Here is a 22,000-nt window from a genome sequence, read left to right as displayed (position 1 = left end):
AATGCTATGCTATCTTTACCAGCGTTGTGAAATTAGCAATGTCTAGTACAGACCAGCGTACAGACATTGCTAATTTCACGAGGCCATACATCGTTACTGATTTTTAAACCCTACCACGACCTCTTCCGCCACGGAAAGGTCCTCTTCCACCAGATGAGCCACCTCTGAAGCCTCCTCTTCTGTCACCAGAGGATTTTCCAGCTTGATCAACTCGAATCTGACGCCCATCCACAGACTAAAATAAATTAAAAAAGGCAAAAGTTAACAGCTGCATAAAAAAAAACTCCACACTTAATCACAATCATTTCTCAGTGGTTACAAAAATAGAACACTTATTAGTTTGAAAACACTTTAAGTGAACAGAAAAAAAAAAAGTGCCCCCCCAGAACTTGGCTTTATTTTCATTAGCACAGACACTGGGTTCTGTTTTAAATCACTAAGGAGGCATCAACCTTCATTTTCTGCAGCATTATAAACAAACAGATTAGATTTTATTATTTTTTTAATGAGGATTACAGGTTAGAAAAAAAAAAACAAAAAACCATGCCAAGCACATAAGGCTCTGTAAAATGGCTTATGCTTAAAGATTTACAGACTGCAAACAAAAACTATTGTCTGCAAAAAAAAAAAAAAAGGGGGGGGGAGGAAAAGCAATACAAATCCATTAAACAGAAAAATCTGAATGTTTTAGGGAGTTCAGTCTATGTACCTATAAATAACCCCCATACATTTCAGTTTTACATTTGCACAAACCCAACTTCAGCAATTCTAAAAGCTTACCATTCCATTCATTGCCTGCATTGCATCCTTTGCATCGTCAGGATTCTCAAATGTAACAAAACCAAATCCACGAGATCTTTTGGTTTCCCGATCTTTCACCACAACCACTAAAAGAAAAAAAAAACACAAGTCACTAAAGCCCAGGGACGGAAAGAGGCCATAAATGCAAATAAAATACTCATATAAACTCACCTTCAGCGATCGGTCCGTGTTTACAGAATACTTCTTCTAGGCTCTGCTCGTTTGTGTCGAAGCTAAGGCCACCGATAAAAAGCTTTCCATCATCAGACGACATGATGAGATCTGTGAGGAAACAAAATGGCGCCGGCACATGAGCCCAACGTGTTCACAAAATGGCCGCCGACCATTATTCGTCACTTTCCCGCAAGATCCTCCCCACTGCGTCACCGGCCACTACCCGGTAGCAACCGCCGCCGGGAACACGAGCCCAAGAACGTGGTAAAAGAAGCCAGGATCGCTCACAGCACGGGAATTCCATCCCGGCACCCAACCCCGTGTACACAAATAGAAGAAACCCTCATCGCCCCGCTGTACAACGAACATCACATTAGCACTAAAAGAAACCGCCCGTGCATGCTTACAGTGTAAAATACACGTAGAGGCCAAACAACCAAGTGCGGCGGCATATTACCTTATCCACAGAAAATACAGAACAGTCAGGAAACAGCAACGCAGAGTGAACAATGAGCCCTGGGCTCCTGCTTATATAGCCCGTGTAGCCTCGCCCACTGCATGAATAATTCATGAGCACGGCGGATTGTACCATCTGCTTCCTTCTCGGTAGATGCATTCTTTTTTTTTTCTTTACATATTGGTATATCAGAAAAAGGCCTGGTAAAAGCCCCCCTTCCAGCTACTAAATATGCGCGGTCTTTACTAGGACAGAGTAGCTACTGTAGCGCGGGCGGGAGAGCGGTCTGTACTGTGATTGGCTGTACATCACTGAGCTGCAGGAAGAAAGCGAGGTGGCGGTGAGGGCGCCATATTGTGTAACGATGAAAGCTTTGTTTAATGTGCAGCTATACCACAATATGCTGTTAATAGAGTTGCAATCATTTCATAAATCATTCGCTGCAGCGGTGTTTTCTTAACTCCGCTGTTCCTTGTATAATCAACACGAGGAAGGAAAAACGTTTTGCAGGTTGTAGTAGAACTCGTGTGAAGATGGCGCCGTGTGAAAAGAAAAAAACGTGCTTGTATTAGAACCAGCGCAACGGTTTCACAAAAAGACGTTTACAATGTGGCTGCACTCATGACCGACATGGTCACTTCTCGTACACAATCTGCAGGCGTTTGTTCAAATAAATGGAACCCTTGACTGACCCGTTTAGTCTTCCACGTGAGCTGGCTAGTTTCAGGACAGAAGCGAGTGCTAGTGTGCGTGATTTGAAGGTATTGCAGGCGGACGTGCTTATTACCGGCACCGATTACGGTCCGTCGTCATTTAAACAAAGACCTGTGCAATAGCTTCACCGAGAAATGTGCTCAGCATGAGGGACACAGTAGATACTAAACACTACATTATGAATTACGAAATGGAAACTAGTTATCCAGTGCCATGTTAGCTGGATAGTTTTTTCCATGCTTGGAAAAAGTCGTAAATACCGAAAAATAAGAACAAGTGTTTCCAACAGTGACAAACAATGCTCAGGGGTCATGCACATGGGCATATTCCAGAGCAAATACAGGCCTATGTTCGTACACTGTAAAATGCGCCTAAGAAAAAAAAAAGTGGAGGAACGTGCTACACAAAACGCTCAAAGATGCTGTCACTTAGGTCTAACGCCAGTATTGGTGTTTGCACATGCATAGGAGTACATTTCTCCATGCGGAAGTTCCCAGTTTGGACGCTTACCCCCATTCAAACGGCTTTACGTGAGTACAGTGTTTTCTGTTCATGCATTGCTATGGACAAAAAAACCACTGCGGCTCCCATGCGCCACACATATTTGTAGCTGTTTAGACCCCTATATTTCCGCGAAGCCCCATCAACATTAAAATGTAAAAAATAATAAATTAATGTAAAAAACACATCCTGGAGGCTGGGTGACATTGCACGCCTGCTGAGGGGGCACTTTTTTTTTTTCTTGCCTCGGACGCAAAAGGAGCTAGCTACAGCTCTGCTCCCGTGGTGCTCACGCAGCTGCCGGCTGAATGTGTCAGATGCCGCAGATGGGAAGTGGCAGAACACCTCTCCCCGTGTGCAATGTCGGCCACACGAGCACTGCGGGAGGACAGGACGCCGGCGCACAAGAGTAGACCTGGGAAGCTGTTGCAGTGGAGGTAAGAAAAGGCAGACGGGAGAGATAGCAGAGAAAGTGAGAGAGGAGACGGCAGAGAGAGAGAAGAGACAGCAGATAGAAACGGGAGAGAGAAGAGAGGACGGGGGTTACACCACAAAGTCTGCGTTCCAGAGTGTTCGGCCTCTAGAACACGCTGGAATGCAAGCCGGCCGGCTCCCTGCGTTCGGGGGCGAGAAGTTGTATTAAAGTCAATGTCACCGCAGCCACGCCCACAGTGTGATCACCCACACCTGGAAAGCAGGCACATTAGTGCCTGCATTCCAGCCCACGGGGGGACGTGGGTGGCTTCAATGCACTTCAATTGACTTCAATGCACTGCCTCGCCCCTGAACGCAGGTGTTTTTTTGTTGGTAGATCTCATTGAGCTCGTCATTTGAAAAGTAGATCTCCAGACAAAAAAATTGTGGGCGCCCCTGTCCTAGATTGTTCACTTCTCCTGCCTTCTCCAAACTCTTCACCCTTTTTCTTAAAGGATGCTTCTGCTTATCAGGGATCCTCTTGCGGCCAGCCTGTGTTATCTTGATTACATCCAGTGGCATTTACCAACCCTGGATTGCTGCTCTGGTGGCAGTTTGTCCTTACTCATAGTATATGGTGCTGCCAGTTGGCTGGGCTTCTTTTTGCTTTTAGCATAGCCAGTGTCATCTGCCTCCAAACTTTTCTGTGGGTGTCCTCACCACGCAGTTGGGCCTGCTGGAAATTTAGGCTGTGGCTTGTGGACTACTGCTGCCGGAAGCTGCAGCCTTCACTTCAGTTTATGTTGCCTTCCGCTGGTGCACGCACCACACGGTTGGGCTGGCTGGTACTTAAGGCCACGACTTCTGGCCTGCTTTGGGCAGAAGCCACAGCTCCCATGTTTGTAGGGGACTTCCACCCTTTTGTGGAAGGGGCTACAGATTGTATCACTTCCGGTCCCATAGCTGTCAGTGCTGGGCACCTTAAGCCCAGCTTATTCAGGGGATCTGCTCTTCGTCCAGATCGGGAGGCTGCATTGAAGTGTACGGCAGACAAGAAAAAAGCCTTCAAAGATAAAAGGAAGAAGGTGTATAACAGAAGGCATGTGTTCGCTCAATTCCCAATCTATAGAGCCGACGTGTGACAGTTTCAATGTCAAATTTCGGCTCTAACTATGAGGATGAGTGGAAATCACTCATCTCATAGTTCTCCTTTAAGGTCCAGGTGGCAGCTCTCAGCGTCTACCTACAGGTAACTCTTTTTGTAGACCCTCTCATTGTTAGGTTTTAGAAAGCCTTGAAAAGGTTAAGACTTATTTCTAGAGGTGCACCGAAATGGAAATTTTAAAACCGAAATTTTTAAAAATGTCAGGCCGAAACCGATACCGAAAATGTTTTTTATGGTTTTTTATTTTTATTTATTTTTTATAAACTTTTTAATTTTTTTATATTTTTATTAATTCATTTTTTATTAAATATTTTTACTTTTACTTTTAGGGGCTTCTGGGAAATATAAGGGGGCTAAACAGACCCCTGATATTTCCCTTTTAAAATAGAAAAAGAGAACACAAAGTCCTCAATCTCTTTTTCTGTGTCCCCTGTTATCAATGAACAGGAATCCTCTATGAGTGTTCCTGTTCATTGATAATATGAGTACATTTTTGTTTACTATAACTACAATTATGAATGAATGAGGGTGATGTACATCACTCCCATTCATTCATAATTGAGGATATAGTTAACATACCATATTCTTAATTATGTACACACACTCAGCGATCACTGAGTGTGTGTACCTTGCTTTTCTCTCTGACACGCTTTCACAGGAGGCTGATCGAGCGGTGTTGGGAGAAAAGCCCAGCCTCCTGTGACAGCGCTGTCTCCGCCCCCACACCGCTCTGCCGGACTGTGATAGGCGGCAGAGCGGTATGGGAGGAGACGCTGGCCGCTCACAGCGCTCTACACCGCAGCGCTCAGCCGGCTGTCACTTTCTCTTCTCCCCGCTGGGACATAGAGCAGCGCCCAGCGGGGAGAAAAGAAATCACGGATGCGCCAATGTATCGGCAGGAAAATGGCACTTTCGGCATTATGCCAAAAGTGCAATTTTCGGCCGATATGTTTTGGCGGCCGATATATATCGGTGCATCCCTACTTATTTCTATTAGGTCCTGTCCCCAATGGGATCTATCCTAAGTCTTGCAGGGATTGTCTGGTTCTCCTTTTGAAACTTTTGGAAGGGACTTCTCTGAGAGTACTTACAATGGAGACAACCCTACATATTGTGTTTACCTGTGCTCGCAGGGTCAGGGAATTACAGGCCTTGTCAATTCAGGAACCTTGTCTTTTGATATTTGAGGATTGTGTAGTCCTCAGAACTGATCCAGGATTTCTGTCAAAGATCGCCTATAATTTTCATAGGTCACAAGATATAGTTCTCCTGACCTTTTGCAACAACCCTTCTAATGACAAAGAAAGGACCTCCCATTGCTTAGACATTAGAAGATGCTTGTTGACTTATTTGGAAGCAACTAGACATGTGCATTCGGATTCGGACGAACCTGCAAATCAACAAAAATCAGTTGATTTGGCAGATATTGGCCGCCGGCGTGTTCTGTGCATGCCCGTCACCATCTTGGAGGTGGAGAGTGTTATGTCACAAGACGGTGACATCCCGTGCTGAACATTTTTTATAGATTTTGGTATACACCAAGATGGCGGCGCTCGAACATGCGGGAGCCGCCATGTTGGTGCATACCAAGATCTCCAAAATGGCAGCGCGAATGTGCAGAGCGTGCCAACGGCCACTGGTTGTTCTACGGTTTAAGTGTTCGGATTCGCAGGCCTCCGAAACAACATAAAATTGTGTTTCCTTTGACAAAACGAATAAAAACATTTTTCGTTTGAAAACAAATGTTTTTGTTGTGCACATGTCTAGAGACAACCAAGTCTTTCCAGGGTTCCAACGCACTATTTGTGATATTTTCAGGAAAAGCTAAAGGAAAGTGGGCCATAAAATCCTCTATAGCATGCTGGCTTAAACAGGCTATAGGCAAAGCTTATTAAGCCATGAAGATTCCTCCACCTGTTTTTCTCAATGCACATTCCACTAGCTACCACCTGGGTAGAAAGAGCAGGGGCTACTCCTGAGCAGATTTGTAAGGCGGCTACCTGGTCCAATTTTTCAAACTTTATCCGCCATTAGACTTGATCTTTTGTCCACCAAGGACCAAGCTTTTGGAAGAAAAGTGCTTCAAGCAGTAGTCCCTCCCTAATCTGCTAAGTTTTTTTCATTTTTCATCCTCTCATGGGCTGTCCTGGAAGACGACTGAGGAAAACCGGAGTTAGAACTTACTGGTAACTCTGTTTCCAGTAATCTTCCAGGACAGCCGAGTTCCCACCTTCTTGGTTGTTTACCTTCTGTTGTTGTGGCAGAATTATGTTTTCTGTTCACTTCTAGTGTTGTCCTCCGGTTCTTGGGATTACTGAAGGGAATTGATGGAGGTGGTCTTTTATTTTGGAATGGTGACATGTTACCTGTCTGGAGGAGGAGTCTCACTCTCATGGGCTGTAAATTCTAACCTCAGTTTTTTGTCCTCCAGGCTACGGTGAGTTTTTTTTTTGGGGGGGGGGATAATCACCCTCCTTCCTGGTGTGGCTATAAGCGTGCATTCCTTCGGCTCTTGTGATCTGACTGCCACAGGGGCTATGCTTTCGCTACCCTTGTTAGACCTTTGTTTGGGTTCAAGCTCTATATCTTGGGACCATTACTGTTGGTTTGCTTCAGCACTTCTGAGCAATGGGAATTATTTTTACTGTGCTCAGGTTCGGCAGACTGAGCTACTGCCGCTGGCGTGGTTTCCAGATGCTGGCTTTAGGGAATTTTTGTTTCACAGTGCAGATATTAACAATTAGATGTTACACAAAACAAAAAGATCATAAAATAAAAAGGAGAAAATTGATAGAAATCCTACTTACAGAAGCACTTGATTCTATCCCAGGTAGCTGCCGGCAAGGAAAATGGCAACTTACTACAAAACTAGATCTTGACCCCCAAGTAAGCACACTTTGGTTACCATTGTAACATTTTTTGTACCTTTGGGTCCCAGCTCAGGTTGCAGTCCAGCCTCTGGGATGAACAGGGTGGGAAAGCAGGTGTGTCTAAGAGATAAGGACCTGAAGCCCCCACCTTATTTCACACCTGGTAGAGGAGTTTTCCATCAGCCAGAACCCATATATGGCAAAAAGGTTAATATTTCTGGATATGAGTCTGACACCGGGGTAGGCTGAGACTCTCCAGAATCAACTTTTGTCTATCTCTTAGAGGATTTAAGATACCCCAGCCTTGTCTGGTGTAATTCTACAGGGAATAACGAGGGCCCCTGGAATATATATACTAGGACCCCTCGATGTTAATCCTTGGATCCATATTTAATCTTTAATATATGAGCTTTAAGATGAGGAGGCTGGGTTTGTGCTTCTTTTGTTTGTGAGAGAGTCCTTTAGAAGGCTAAATCCTTGGTGCCTCCGTGGCCAGGAGAGGTGTGAAAGAATGGTCCATGCCAAAAGGAAACCACACACAACACTAAGATGCTAATTGTGTTATGTAAATCTCATTTACACTTTACAGCATTTGAGTCATCCCTCACTGAATGAATTAACCCTTGTGATTACCTCATCTTGCCACCTCTGCTGGAAGGCTAAGTGATGTGCCTACTACCCCCAATCACACTGATTAACAACATATTTACAGGTCAGGGTCTGTTCTGGTAACATCTTGCCTTTTCTATGTGGCTCTGTTGGGGACTCGGAGGAGTCAGTTGGCAGTGCAGTCTGTTTCCCTGTTTATACTGCATTTTGGCCTCATTTCTAGTATGTTAGCTATTGGGTGTTTGCCTGTCTCTTCCTGCTGAGGGGGTTTGTCTTCCCTCAGTGGCCATGCTGTATTTTCTTGTCTCTCTCTCAGGCCTCCATCTCCTGGGTCTGGTCCTCGACTTTTGGGACTTCAGGTTCTGGTGTTCTCACCTAGTATTTTAGCCTGCAGGGCAGTCCCGGCTCCTAGGGAGGGGACTGTCTTCCTTTGTGGTCCTGGCATTTGGGTACCTATGTATGAGAGGTAGTTCCATGGGCTGCAAGCCTGCATTTTACTCACGGTTTAGGTTTGTGTCTTATAGGCTCCTGCCTCCATGTAGGTTGCTTGCCTACCGGTAGCCAGCACCTTTGGGGTTCCGCCACATCTTGGGCCTACAGCTTTTTCATTCGTGTATAGATTTCGTAGTCTTTCTTGGATTCCCCTGGGTCTGTGTAGTCTATACAGTCAGGGATGCTCTTTGGTTGGGTCGGCTGCTCAGATTCTTCATGGCATCCTCATTCTGGGACCATTGAAGGACTCTCAATTTAGTGTAGGTGTTGTTGTCCTCGTTGTCTCAGACATCGGATCCCATTTTCCCAATCTTGCCAGGTTGTTTCCATTCAGACACTGATTTATTGACCTGATTTATTGCTTGGAATAGCGGAGTCTCTTCCTGGCTGCAGTTCTGGCCAGAGCGTTTTTCTCTATGGGTGACGCCACTTTTTCGCTGCTATCTCAGACTGGTTAGTCCAGGGGTTAACCTTTGTCTAGTGTTTGCATATGAGCTCTGGGGCTGTTACTGGTCTGCCTCGTGGCAGTCCCATTTGTTCATTTCCTTTTTTGGTCTCTACTGTACATTATTCATTTTCAGTCAGTTTGTATCCTGGACTAACCCCTTACGTCTGACCTCAAACCCTTATCCTAACCTGTCTTGTTCTGGCCTGGGCTGCTAAGGATTTCCCCAGTTTATGGCAGTTTGCTCACCTAGTGGGCTGGGGGATGTCTGGAACACCTGTTGTTGCAGTTGTTTTTGACTGCAGATAGACTTTGGCTTCCTATCATTCTCTGAGTGTTTCTCCTGTTTTGGTTGTTTCTACTCGTTGAAATCTCTACTGGTGGTCTTCTGTTGGGGAGTCTACCTGCAGATGCTCTGGCATCGATGCACCTCGCTGTGGAGAAACCAGTTGTCTCATTTTGTTTGACTGGGTTGCAGGGTTCCTGTTTCTGGTCAGGCCTGCTTTTTTTTCCTTTTTTGTTTCTATTTTTTTTTCTTGTTTTTTTTACTTTCAAATCTCCCGCCGGTTCCGCCCCCCTGCGACACGGACGCTCGCAAAGGACGGAACCCGGTAGACGGATGCCGGCATCGGCCAGAGGCCACAGCGAGGATCGTGGACAAGGTAAGAAGCTACAGTGTAATCCAGAGTGTGGCTCGGGGTTACCGCTATTGGTAATTAAAATGATCCCCGAGCCTCAATCAGGATTACCGCCAGGGAGGTTAAATTATCCTTTTAAAATAGAAAAAAAGGATTGAGGACAGAGTCCTCAATCTCTTTCTGCAGTGCCAGCACTTCGCGTTACAGAAGCTTCCTTTTTATTTACAATCTGAAGATGGTAAAGGCTAGGTTTGACACCTAGGCGACACCTCACTGCCTGGCAATCGTGCACGATTCTGCGCGGATTGCTGCACGGTCAGAAGTCGCCAAGGTGTGAATCGATCGCTCTGTGGGTGCCATTATTTTCTAATGGCACCCCAGTCACACCAGGCATATCGTGCGGATTCCGCCTGTGCTTCCGAAACCCTAAAACAGCCACGTGTCGTGTATGGCAAAAAACACCCCATTGAAATCAATGGGGCCGCACGGCAATCGCTGCCTGCATTATGCAGGATCCCGGGACGCGCGTCCCGGGTGTAGTGCAGGTGTGAACCTAGCCTCAACCTTGTCATGAATGGACAGGAAGCCTCTGTACTAAGTTGCTTCCTGTTCATTTATAAAGTGAGCCAGATAGTAGAGCATATTTACTAAGAACTAAAGATGCTTGCCATGAAGGGATTGAATAATTTTGAGACTGCAGATGATAGGAAAATAGCATTTTCGTTTCAATAGATTTTTATTAAAAGGTTTTCAATAAAGAAAATACAGAAAGGATGTAAAACACAGTAAGTGCTGGAGCAAGAGATGGTATACTCAAATTGGTAAACGTATAGAAATAAGGATTAACAATACAATAAATTAGTACCTAACAAAAATAAACAAAATATTTTAAAAATAAAGTAAAATATAATATTAGCCGGGGCGCATGCGCGCGGGTGATCAAGATGGACGCTCACTGATCAGCTCCGCGCCAGAACGGGAGAAGTGACGACCTATTTTGACTATCACAAGCCCCACTCACGGTTACCACAGGTGCCTTAGGATTCGGGCTCCCCCCGCCGACCGATTGATACCACCATGTCCTGTACTAGGAGTCGGGGTGGCAAGTTGAGCCAGTCTACGCTACACGAGGCTCTGGGTCGAGCGGCCCACAAGATGGCGTAGGCATCATTACTGAGGAACGAAGACTCCCGATCCTCTAACGAACCCGCGGACCCTCTAGAGGACAACTCGCAGGCTAGTCAAGCGGACCCTGAGGTTACTCATTCCCTGCTGGCACAATTCAAAAAACAACCCTCCACAAAGCTCTGGACAAGGTATTCAAGCAAATTACCACGCAACTTTTCAAAGAGATACGGGACGTGGGCAGACCTACTACCACACTTGAATCCCGTTGCAAAGATCTTACTACCATAGTGGAGGGACATGAGGATGATCTGGAGCGGCTGCGTTCCATGAACCTATCCCTCCTAACACCGCTGGAGGACTCAGAGAATGGGGACCGCAGATCGAATCTGCGTATAAGAGGAGTCCCGGAATCGGTTCTGGATCTGCAATCAACAGTCACTGCGCTATTCCAGGAACTGGCCACTGATATCCCCATTGAGAGGCTGGAGTTCGACAGGATCCACAGATCGCTCTCACGCCGCACACCTGAGGGCCCTTTACGTGATAATATTGTTCGCCTCCACTTTTATCGCTCTAAGGAACGACTCCTCCAGGCAGCCAGGGAGGCTGGGACTTTACAATTCCAGGGATTCGGCTACTATAGCTCGACGACGAGAGTTCTGTCCCCTGCTCCAAGCCAAGAAGATCAGGTACCGTTAAGGCTTCCCCTTTAAGTTGCAATTCTTTTATGATGGCAAAACTTATAAATTCATCACCGTGGATGAGATGCGTGAATGCCTGGATTCCCTGCATTCTGGACTCGCCCCCCGCCCAACCTGCTTGGGCCCTCTGCAACCTTGCGGATGATGCCGAACTCTCCTACACCCACTGGATCATTTGGATGACTGTTCCTTTCTGCCCAGTTACTGAGCACTGTTGCTCCCCTCAAGGGTAATGTCGCCGTCTACATCACAATGTACTAGCGTGGTAGTTACCCCGTTTGGCTGCCTATGGTTCAGGCCACTTCATCACCACACCACAAACTGTGATCCTCAAGGTTACCTTTGCAGATGACCCTGGTCTCACCCTGAAGTCACATCGGTTCAACGTTAAGCTGTTCTGTTTGTTTGCTATTGGGCTCCTTTGGCGCTAGCTTGCCCCCTAGGTTCTATGGCCTCCGTGGGGGTACTCTGACGCCAGACCAAGCCGTGGACTCAAGCTCTCCCCTAAATGGCCCCTAAATTTCTTATCTTGTTTTCTCCTGTTATTTACCTGCATATACTGCAATGAATGCTGCTATACCATCTTAAAGGCCTCTGGGACTAATAGCTACATGCACCTAGGTTCTGTGTTTTATACATTTAGCAGGTCTGTCTCCCGTTCTGGTACCCCCCATGCACCCCAGTTTTCACTATCTTGGATTTGGCGCTTGGCCGGATCCCAGTTAAGTGAACGAAACACCACCTTGTTGGTTCAGAGACTGTTTTTGGCCCTTTGAGTATCTCCCCTCGGTTCTCTTGCTCTCTCCTACCCCTCCCTCCCCTCTGCTTGAACAACTACTTACCTCCTTCTTTCTCTCCTTTTTCCTCCTTCCCTCTCCTCCCTAAAACCTTAATCTCGGACATCAACCCACATGGCCCTAAAAATAGCTTCCCTCAATGTTAAGGGATTCAATCAACCTAACAAAAGAATCAAAGCCTTTAGGCATCTCAAACAACTTAATGCTGACATTGTTTGCCTCCAAGAGACCCACTTTCCCCAATCCTATAATCCGACATTTTTGCATCCTAACTATCCTCTGTTTTTTCTAGCTTCCGCGCCTACGAAACATCGAGGAGTCCTGATAGCGTTTGGTCGGTCTGCTCTCTTTGTCAACCAGACGGTAATCACTGATCCAGAGGGCAGGTACTTGATTTTGGTGGACTCAATCCATCATTCACCGGTTACCGTGGTCTCCTACTATGCCCCTAATACTGGTCAGTTGGGATTTTTCTCACACTTACTCCAAGTTGTTGACTTCCATGCTAGGGGGTCTGTGGTGCTATGTGGGGATTCTAACCTCTCGATACACCCTCATATTGATCGTCACGACCCCAACCACCCGGCAACCCCACCCTCAGATATCTCTACGGCTAGAAGCTTTCGTTCCCTATTGACACAATACCATTTGGTAGACTCCTGGAGAGAACTCCACCCACTTAAGGAGCAATTTATTTTTTATTCCAACCCTTACACTGTCTTTTCCCAGATTGACCACATCCTGATACGTGCTGTGTCCTCAGCCGCTATCTGCCCTGTCTCATGGTCAGACCATGATTTGTTTTTTATCAATATTAGACTAGCCATCCCCCGCAAGACGGGCATCACTTGGTCATTACGGGACTCCTTGCTAGCCAGTCCAGATGTTCTGGCCTCGGCTCAAGCCTCCCTGACTGATTATTTTGCTTTGAACTTAGAATCAGTTTCACCCTCAATCACGGACTGGAAGGCACATAAACCCACTATTAGGGGCGAGCTGATTCAACTAGCCTCCCAAGCTAAAAAGAAAAGGACGGCCCGTATTGACCAACTCGAATCTGATCTCCAATCAGCTTTCCAACAGACCCCCACTCCTGAGCACAGAACCCAATGGTTTAACATTCGGTCTGAGCTGAACCTTTGTCTTACACATCTTGCGAATGACCGTTTGGCCTGGACCAAGCATAGATTCTATCTCAAGGGGGACAACCCAGACACCATGTTAGCGCACAGGCTCAGAGACACCAATACTAGACGTGACGCCATTCAACGGAAAATTCAGGGAGGACATGTGACAGCCCACCCAGTTAAAATTCTGGACACTTTTCGGACGCATCTGAGCGAACTGTATCGTACCACTGGTCCACTGGAGGTCTCCAGTATGGAAGCCTTTTTTCCTCCCTTGATCTTCCCTCCCTATCTGACGAAGACCGTCACATCAGAGGAAGTTTTGAATAATATTAAGTTGCTTAGTACTGGGAAGAGGCCTGGCCCTGATGGCTTTGGTGCCACCTATTAAGGATATTCTTGCTTCACACTTAACTACATATTTTAACGCTTTGCGGGAGGGAGGGCGGCTGGGTGGGGAATCATTGGTGTCTTCCATCTGTATGATTCCTAAGCCTGAGACCGATCACACCTCTTGGTCTAATTAACGTCCGATCTCTTTGATCAATGTTGACCTTAAATTGCTCACCAAAATTCTGAGACTCCAATCCACACTTTTTAAACTGATTTCCAAAGACCAAGTAGGGTTTATGTTGGGAAGACAGGCGGGAGATAGTGTACGCAGAATATCCCACTTGCTACATATCTCCCACCAGAGAAAGTTCCCGACTATGCTACTAGCTCTCGACATAAGTAAAGCCTTTAACTCGGTCGGGTGGGATTACTTGCGCTACACCCTGACTAAATGGGGGTTTGGGCCCTCGTTCATGCACTTAATTGACTCGTTATATTCTAAGCCCACAACATATGTCCAATAGCAGGGCTTCCACTTTCAATGGTTTGACATAACTAGAGGGACCAGACAAGGCTGCCCACTCTCCTCCCTTCTATTCGCACTAGCCATAGAGCCCCTTGCCCAAGCAATACGACAACATGTGGGCATTAAGGGTATAGAAGTGGCAGGCTACCACCACAAACTTAGTCTGTTTGCAGACGACGCATATCTGATCCTTACTGATCCGTTGATCTCCCTCCCTAACCTCCAACCTCTACTACAACAATTTGGTACCCTTTCCGGCCTCTTCGTCAATTTGGAAAAATCCAAAGCACTTAATGTATCCCCCCCTCCTTATGTTCCTTGCTACAACAATCATTCCCCTACATGTGGGTAGCCACTGCGCTGCCACACTTGGGGATACACCTCACCCCCTGCTATGACCAATTGTATAATGCGAATTACCCAAAATTATTTTCCCATATGGAATCCCTACTGTCCTTTTGGGAGAATCATCCCCTATCATGGTTCGGGAGGGTTACGGCCATTCAAATTACCTTACTTCCTAAATTTTTATACCACGCAAGGGTCCTTCCCGTCTCGGTCCCAACCTTTCGGCTCCGGCTTTTCCAACGCCGCATCCTACGTTTCATTTGGAAGGGTTCTTTTCCGAGAGTGTCACATATAGTCCTCTACCGGAACAAACTAGAAGGGGGTTTGGGGCTTCCCTTTTTCCAGAAATACTATCAGGCGGCTCAGTTGGCTCCTCTGGTTCTCTGGTTTGGGAAATCGGAAATGCCTCTATGGGTCTCCTTGGAAGCCTACTCATGCTCCCCGACATCTCTCCTCAATCTCCCCTGGCTACCGCCCGTAAAACGTGGGAAACCTCGCTAACCCTGTTCTTCAACATACACTGAGAATCTGGGATGGCCTTCGTCATCCTATGGGCGGGATGTCCCCCCACTCTCCCCTGATGTCCATCCATGGCAATCCGTTGTTCCGACCGGGATACTCCAACCCCGCCGCCATTAAATCGTGGCTCTCTAGCTCCCTGAGCTTGATTAAAGACTTCTGCTCTGAAACAGGTATTGTATTGTTCTCGGCACTCCAAACTAAACACAATCTAACCACTAGGCATGTCTTCCAATTCCTACAGATAAAACATTTCTTGCTGACCCGATTAGGACCCATACGCTCTATCCCCCCACTCACCCCCTTTGAGAGACTATTACATTACGGGATACGAGGTTCGGGGATCATATCAACCCTCTATAGCCTTTTGTTGGATAAACTACATACCTCCCCTCCTCCCTACACCTCCAGGTGGGAACAAGACTTAGGATGCTCCATTAACCCTGACACCTGGACCCAGATATGGGCGACAATTTCCCAAAGCTCAACGAATGTCCAAGCAATAGAAGTCAACTACAAATTGCTCCTTAGGTGGTACTTGGTCCCACTCCGGATCTCCAAAGCTATCCCATCACACTTCCCAAACTGTTTTAGGGGTTGTCGGGTGGAGGGCTCGGTCCTTCACATATGGTGGTCCTGCCCCAAGGTAAAGAGATTTTGGCATAGAGTCTACCAACTGTTGTATACTGTTACCGGCAAGACTTTTCGAAAAGACCCGTTGGAAGCCCTGCTCCATAAAAAGCCGTTGGTGTGCACGGTACGTCAACACCGATTGCTCACCTTCATTCTCACAGAGGCCAAAAGGGTCATTGCGCGGGCTTGGAAGTCCCCTGACCTTCCCTTTGCTGAAGTCAAACGCAGAGTAACGCGTGTGATGTTTTTTGAGAAGCTCACTGCTATCCAAAGGGACGCCTTGGTGCCGTTCAGGAAGTTGTGGGAACCATGAATTGAGTCGTACCTTCCTCCCTCTTTCAATGTGGATTCCTTGACCATATGAGGACCTGAAGCCGGAGTTGATGACCAGCTATCTCCACTCCTCTACTTATAGGCTTTGCTCTCTACCCATTTCCCCCCCCCCCCCTTCTACTCCACCCTCGCTTTCATATTGGCAGTGGAGTTTAACAATTAATACTGTTTCAGAAATATTGAGTGGATCAGTGGTCCTCCAATGTTGCATAACAGTCAATCTAGCGGCTAATAAAATATGTATGATGATTGAGGACTTGGGAAAGGAAAACCTCCAATGCCTAGTGAAAGTAAGGTCAAGGCGGGGTTAAGGGCTGTGAGAATTCCTGCAAAATCTGAGATTAGTTTGAAAACTCTAGGCCAAAAATTATGAAGGCTTTTGCAAGACCATAAAATATAAAAAAGAGGGGGTTTTATTTATTGGTCTTCTGATATCGCTAGTATGAGCTTATTGTAGAAAGGCTAATTTTATTTTATCTATTTATTTTCTTTATGTATTTATTTATTTACGTATTATTATTATTTATTTATTTTTTCTTTCTGTGTAAGCATCGCATATGTCTGTTTTACCATGAAGGTCAATGTTAAGCAGATACATGACCTTTCTTGTATATATGTCTATATATATATCATATGAGATGCCCGGTGTTATTTTCTTTCTGTCTTGTCTAAAATGTCAATAAATAAAAATTATTTGGAAAAAGAGGGGGGGCGTGGCCGAGCATGGCAGGATGGAGCTCAATCATAGCACAGCAGTCCACACTGGACCCCAAGCTAAGGATCAACTCCAGCTCTCGTAAGGTATGGAGACTGATTGGATCTTTTGAATGGCATCCCAAACACACCTCCTACCCACAGTTTGATTGCCTGCATCAGAACATACGGTACCACAACCCTGTGCGTTCCATTGCAGTGCGACTTAATGACCGAGTACAAATGTGGGTCCTGAGGTTACACAGGTTGAGAACCACTGCTCTACCACATATCCTTTAATAAGCACTTATGTTTTGCATAGATTTACTAATGTATAAAGTTGGGATATGTTATGCACACTCGTATTATGTCAGGTTGCTCTCTGCTGTTTCCACGCGGATCTTTTTACTCCCGTGGACCTTGGTCATCTCCGGCTCCCCCTGGCCTCCCCTACTGTTGGTGGGTGGGCGAGGGGACCCGGTAGATCCCAGTAGGCCTCCTAGGCCCTCGTATTGCACTATAGAGGTTTGACTGTCATGGGTTCAATATACTTTTTCAATATTTGTGTTCTCAAAGAGGAGTGGTCTCACGGTACTTACTGAGCCCCGGTAGCATCTCTTGGACCACTACTTCGACCACTTCTCCCCACATAGGTTGCACCTTCCCAGTAAGGGATAGGTTGTCTCTAGCATTTGCTAGGTGTTAATATACTAGAGGCAGGCCTTCCTGCCCTTTCTAGTCTTTCTTCTTTACCTCCGGCTCCTCCCTTTTCTAACTACCTTCTCTACGGTTTCTTTCTGCCTTCTCTGCTGCCTTAACCCTTTCTTTCTCTCTGTTACCCTCCTAAGGGTCCCTCCCTCTGTTTGTCACTCTCCGCCCCCTCCCTTACCCCTCCCCCCCTCCTCTGTGATGGCGGCCACAAGATCCACGGCTGTAGGATCTGCACCTACAACACTAGAGGCCTCAATATTCCCTCCAAAAGAGGCCAGATTTTGTACTCTATGCATAAGGCCATGGTTCAGATTGTCATGTTTCAGGAAACGCATTTCCAGAGCTCGTATATCCCCCACGGTTCACATAGGTACTTCAACAGATGGTATCATAGCTCTAACAGTGTACAGAAATCAAGGGGGGTATCGATAGCCTTACATAAATCCCTGCAACGGTGGTGGACCATCGAGCGGATGAATATGGCCGGTACCTGCTGCTCAAGCTGTCACTCTGGGGTAGGACATCTACCTTAGCGAATTTCTATCTCCCGAACACTGGCCAGACCGCTGCTGCGGTTCAGTACCTACAGTTATTAGATGACTTTGCTGAGGGTACACTGTTAGTGGGTGGGGACTTCAACCTGGCTCTGGAGCCTGGATTGGACTCCTCTGTGGGCCGCTCAGCTCTATCCTATGCTAAATTACGCCTGCTCAAGAAACGCCTTGCGGACCTTCGACTAGTAGACGTTTGGCGGGTTCTCCACCCACTGACTAGAGACTATACCCATTACTTCACCCCTCACTGATCCTACATCAGGTTAGATTACATCTTTACTTCTCACTCTGCGCTTGACTGGTCCCCGTGCTGTGCCATTGTATACCAAATATCTGGTCTGACCATGCCTCTGTGACACTTACCCTACAGATCCCACAGATTCCGCCTTGCGAATGGACGTGGTGTCTCAATGAGTCTCTGCTAACAGACCCTGTGTGTGCATCAGCTCTTTCGCAGGAGATTGGCCAGTTTTTAGTAGTCCACGCGGAAGACCCTACCCCTCTCCCGACTCATATGGGAAGCCCTTAAGGCAGTTATTAGGGGCGTCCTCATCCAACATGTTTCCCGGCTGAAACGGGAACGATCTCAAGGTATTCGGGAAACCCTCCAGTCCCTCAGGGACCTTGAAACTCGCCATAAAGGGTCGCCTGACCAAGAGGTTCTGCTACAGATCTCCCAGACTAGACAGAAGCTACTGGGGCTGTTAGATCTCTCCACCCATAGATATCAGGATAAATTGGCTTATCGTACATATGATTCTGGGGATAAATGCGGCAGGGCCTTGGCCAGGACCTTACATCCTAGGTCCACGCACGCCTTTGTGTCCCATATTAAGACCTCGTCGGGTGCGCTGGTACACTCGCCTTCGGCGATCCAACAAGCCTTTACGGAGTTTTATGCAGCACTTTACAATATAGAGGACGCAGACCGGACCTCTGCATCTCAGGAGGACCGGTTGCCCTCCTATATTCAAGAAACTGCTTTACCTGTGTTGGACGATTCGATGGCGGAGTCCTTGGAATCCCCTTTCACCTCAGATTAACTGGTTCTGGGATCGGTGACGGCGGGTAGGAGTACGGGCCCTGACGGATTCACGTCCAAATTCTACAAACAATACAAAGATGCCCTATACCGTTCCTCCAGAGAGTTTTTAACTCATGCTCCGTAACGTCATGGCCCTGTAATCTCGCCCGTCGGCACGTGTCCGGGTCAATGGCTCTTTATCCCCACAACTCCAGATCTCCAACGGCACCAGACAGGGGTGCCCGCTATCCCCCCTCCTCTATGTGCTCACCATGGAGCATTTGGCTGTTGCCATACGCCAAAACGATACGATTCCGGGTCTTATTGTGGGGCCCATCCGCTCTAAGATGGCCCTCTTCGCAGACGATTTGCTTCTATACTTGACTACCTTTCCGCGGATCTTTCTCAGCTGTTTGCCTTAAACTATGACCCTCTCCTCCTGAAAACTGCCCTGGACCTGAAAGGATACGATAGGAAAAACATCTCATGGTTGGGTAGGATAAATGTATTGAAAATGGATGTTGTCCCCAGGTTCTTATACCTTTTCCAGGTACTGCCGATTGTTCCCCCATCATCCTTATTCAAACATCTACAGCGGATCCTCTTGAACTTCATCTGGGGTTTGTCGCGCCCCCGAGTGAACTACAAAACCTTATCTCTGCCCAAACATAAAGGAGGTGCGGGAGCCCCAGACAACCCATCCTTCCCCCCGGCTCAACATGGATCCTTTTTTAGGCGGTGAAACAGGGACTCACATAGGCGGGTGGTAGTGGCCATGCGGGAGAGCACATTTGATTCACCGGCCGGAACTATGTTGTTAGCAGACAGACAATTCCAATCATTTGTGTCCTCCTTCCCTCAGCCCGAGGCTTTTGAAGCGGAGCCTACAGACTTTGAATCCCTCCTCCTGCAGACCTTCCCCCCTTCCCACACCATCTCTATACTCTATTCCCTTCTCTCTGCTTCCTCCTCCCGGGACGCCCAAGTTATGTCCCGAAGTGGGAGAGCGAGTTGAACCTCAACTTTAGTGAGGAAGAGTAGGAGAAATCTTTCTTTCTCTCACACTCCCTCTCCATCGCCAGTAAGGCCCACGAGAAGAACCTGAAAATTCTAACCAGATGGCATAGATGCCCAGCAGTGCTACACCGTTACTACCCGCACCTATCAGACACCTGTTGGCGTTGTCAGGCCTCCTCGGGCCATATGACGCACATCTGGTGGAGCTGCCCTCCGATCATAGAGTTCTGGCAGAAAGTGCTGGATGTCTATCACCGAGTGACGGGTTCAGTGACCCCTAATGACCCCAAGATTACCCTGTTGTCTATGATACCAGGCTCTCTGAAATCGGTAAAACGGGGGCTCTTGCGACACTTTCTTACAGCGGCAAGGGCGGTTATACCCCACCACTGGAGTACGCCAGTTATCCCCTCTTTGGCGGAATGGACTCTGGAGATGGACCGCATTGCGGACTTGGAATGATTGATGGCTGATGAACGTAACACGGGTACGAAATACACTATCACATGGTCCATGTGGCTTGACTGTGTAGCCTCTACCGGGTTCTCGGCTGAGATCACCACTGGACTTCTATAATGGTGTGTAGCGCAGAGGAGGGGGAAAGGCGTTTGTAACTCTTCTTGTGAGCTCCTTTACTGGGCGACTTTTCCCCGGTGAAGCATCAATTCCTCCTTGGGCCTCTGGGTTGTACTTGCCCCCTGGGCTAAAAGTTGCCAGTCAGCCCCTGCCCCCTACCCATGTTTTTTCATCTTTCAGTCTCTCTTAGTCTCTATGTCTCTACCTGGTGCTTGTACCTTCCACTTCTCCAGGGTGTTGTGCCTTCAAAAGTATATGATGGTTGATATCATATGACCTACATTATACTGGTATTCCAGTGCTATGGAAGGTTGGTACAAGCTAGTTCACCCTTCCATTGTTGTTGTTACTCTGAATGCCTCCGCCATGGAGGCGGCATTATTGTAGTGCTCCTGCAAAAGAAGCCATGTTTAGCCTTTTTTGTTGATGTTCACTTACTAATCTGACGGCATAGATTTGATGGTGCCTACATCTGGATGTAATACTATCATATTTTAACCTGCGAAACCTGTACTTCTCACACATACTCAAGTTTTTCGGTGATAGACGTCCTGTTGGGCTGCTATGCTCTGTTTATGTATATCTGTTTGTTTGTGAAAAAACCTCAATAAACGCTTATTGAATTAAAATATAAAAAAAAGGTCTCCCAATTGGCCACAGTTTCTCCAAGATAGTGGAGAACTAGATGGAAACATTGAGGTTAACTCGACAGGGGGTAAGGCACCAATGAAGTATAATTTTGTGAGTTTGATTCTATTGTTTCTTTTCCCATTTTATTAGGGGGCAGACCTTTTCAAAAGAAGTTTTTTTTAGATTTAAATAAAATAAAGATATGCCTCTTGGTTGGGCAATCTTTACGAAGTAAAAATCCCATGCTGATTTAATTGTAATTGTGCAAAAGGGTTTTTGCAATTTTAAAAGGAATGGGTAGGCTGAGACTCTCCAGAACCAACTTTTGTCTATCTTAGACGATTTAAGATACCCCAGCCTTGCCTGGTGTCATTCTACTAGGAATAAAGAGGGTCCATGGAATATATATACTAGGACCCGCTGATGTTAATCCCTGGATCCATATTTAATCTTTAATATATGAGCTTTAAGATGAGGAGGCTGGGTTTGTGCTTCTTTTGTTTGTGAGAGGGTCCTTTAGAAGGCTAAATCCTTGGTGCCTCCGGGGCCAGCAGAGGTGTGAAAGAATGGTCCATGCCAAAAGGAATCCCCACACAACACTAAGATGCTAATTGTGTTATGTAAATCTCATTTACACTTTACAGCATTTGCGCCATCTTTTACTGAAGGAATTAACCCTTGTGATTACCTCATCTTGCCACCTCTGCTGGAAGGTTAAGTCATGTGCCTACTACCCCCAACCACACTGATTAACAACATATTTACAATAACTCATAAATAACTCATAGCCTCCTGTCCTGGCACCGTGTGCATGGTGGCATGTGCCTTTTTGGGGAGGTCCTACTTTTGTCGTGGGCTACCCTCGCTGTGTTGGCAGGGGAATACCTTACTAGTTTTAGACCTAGGTCACAGGTCAGGGTCTGTTCTGGTAACCTGCTGATTTTGCTCTTGTCTTTTCTATGTGGCTGTGTTGGGGACTCGGAGGAGTCAGTTGGCAATGCAGTCTGTTTCCCTGTTTATACTGCATTCTGGCCTCATTTCAGGTATGTTAGTTATTGGGTGTTTGCCTG

At 46.7% G+C, this 22,000-nt stretch overlaps 2 protein-coding genes across 5 annotated transcripts in view; both read right to left on the bottom strand.

Annotated features, from left to right (window-relative positions):
* The window catches only part of LOC108789498 (cold-inducible RNA-binding protein B-like), a 4,674-nt gene extending 3,595 nt beyond the window's left edge, over positions 1-1,079 (bottom strand). For 2 of the 4 annotated variants that reach the window (XM_018559527.1, XM_018559528.1), the window contains exons 1-3: positions 973-1,079; positions 781-887; positions 110-235 (exon numbers count right to left, since the gene is read on the bottom strand). In XM_018559527.1, coding sequence (XP_018415029.1) covers positions 110-235; positions 781-887; positions 973-1,075 — 336 coding nt within the window. In that variant the 5' untranslated portion in view covers positions 1,076-1,079. The remainder of the gene's footprint in view (positions 1-109; positions 236-780; positions 888-972) is intronic. The other 2 variants (XM_018559529.1, XM_018559530.1) reach the window with 1 other exon arrangement.
* The window catches only part of LOC108789497 (cold-inducible RNA-binding protein B-like), a 54,395-nt gene that overhangs the window by 6,203 nt on the left and 26,192 nt on the right, over positions 1-22,000 (bottom strand). The window lies entirely within an intron of this gene.

This window comes from Nanorana parkeri, unplaced genomic scaffold, assembly GCF_000935625.1.
Source record: "Nanorana parkeri isolate BGI_ZX_2015 unplaced genomic scaffold, ASM93562v1 scaffold401, whole genome shotgun sequence".
Lineage (NCBI taxonomy): Eukaryota > Metazoa > Chordata > Amphibia > Anura > Dicroglossidae > Nanorana > Nanorana parkeri.
This window is presented reverse-complemented; position numbering and strand designations above follow the sequence as displayed.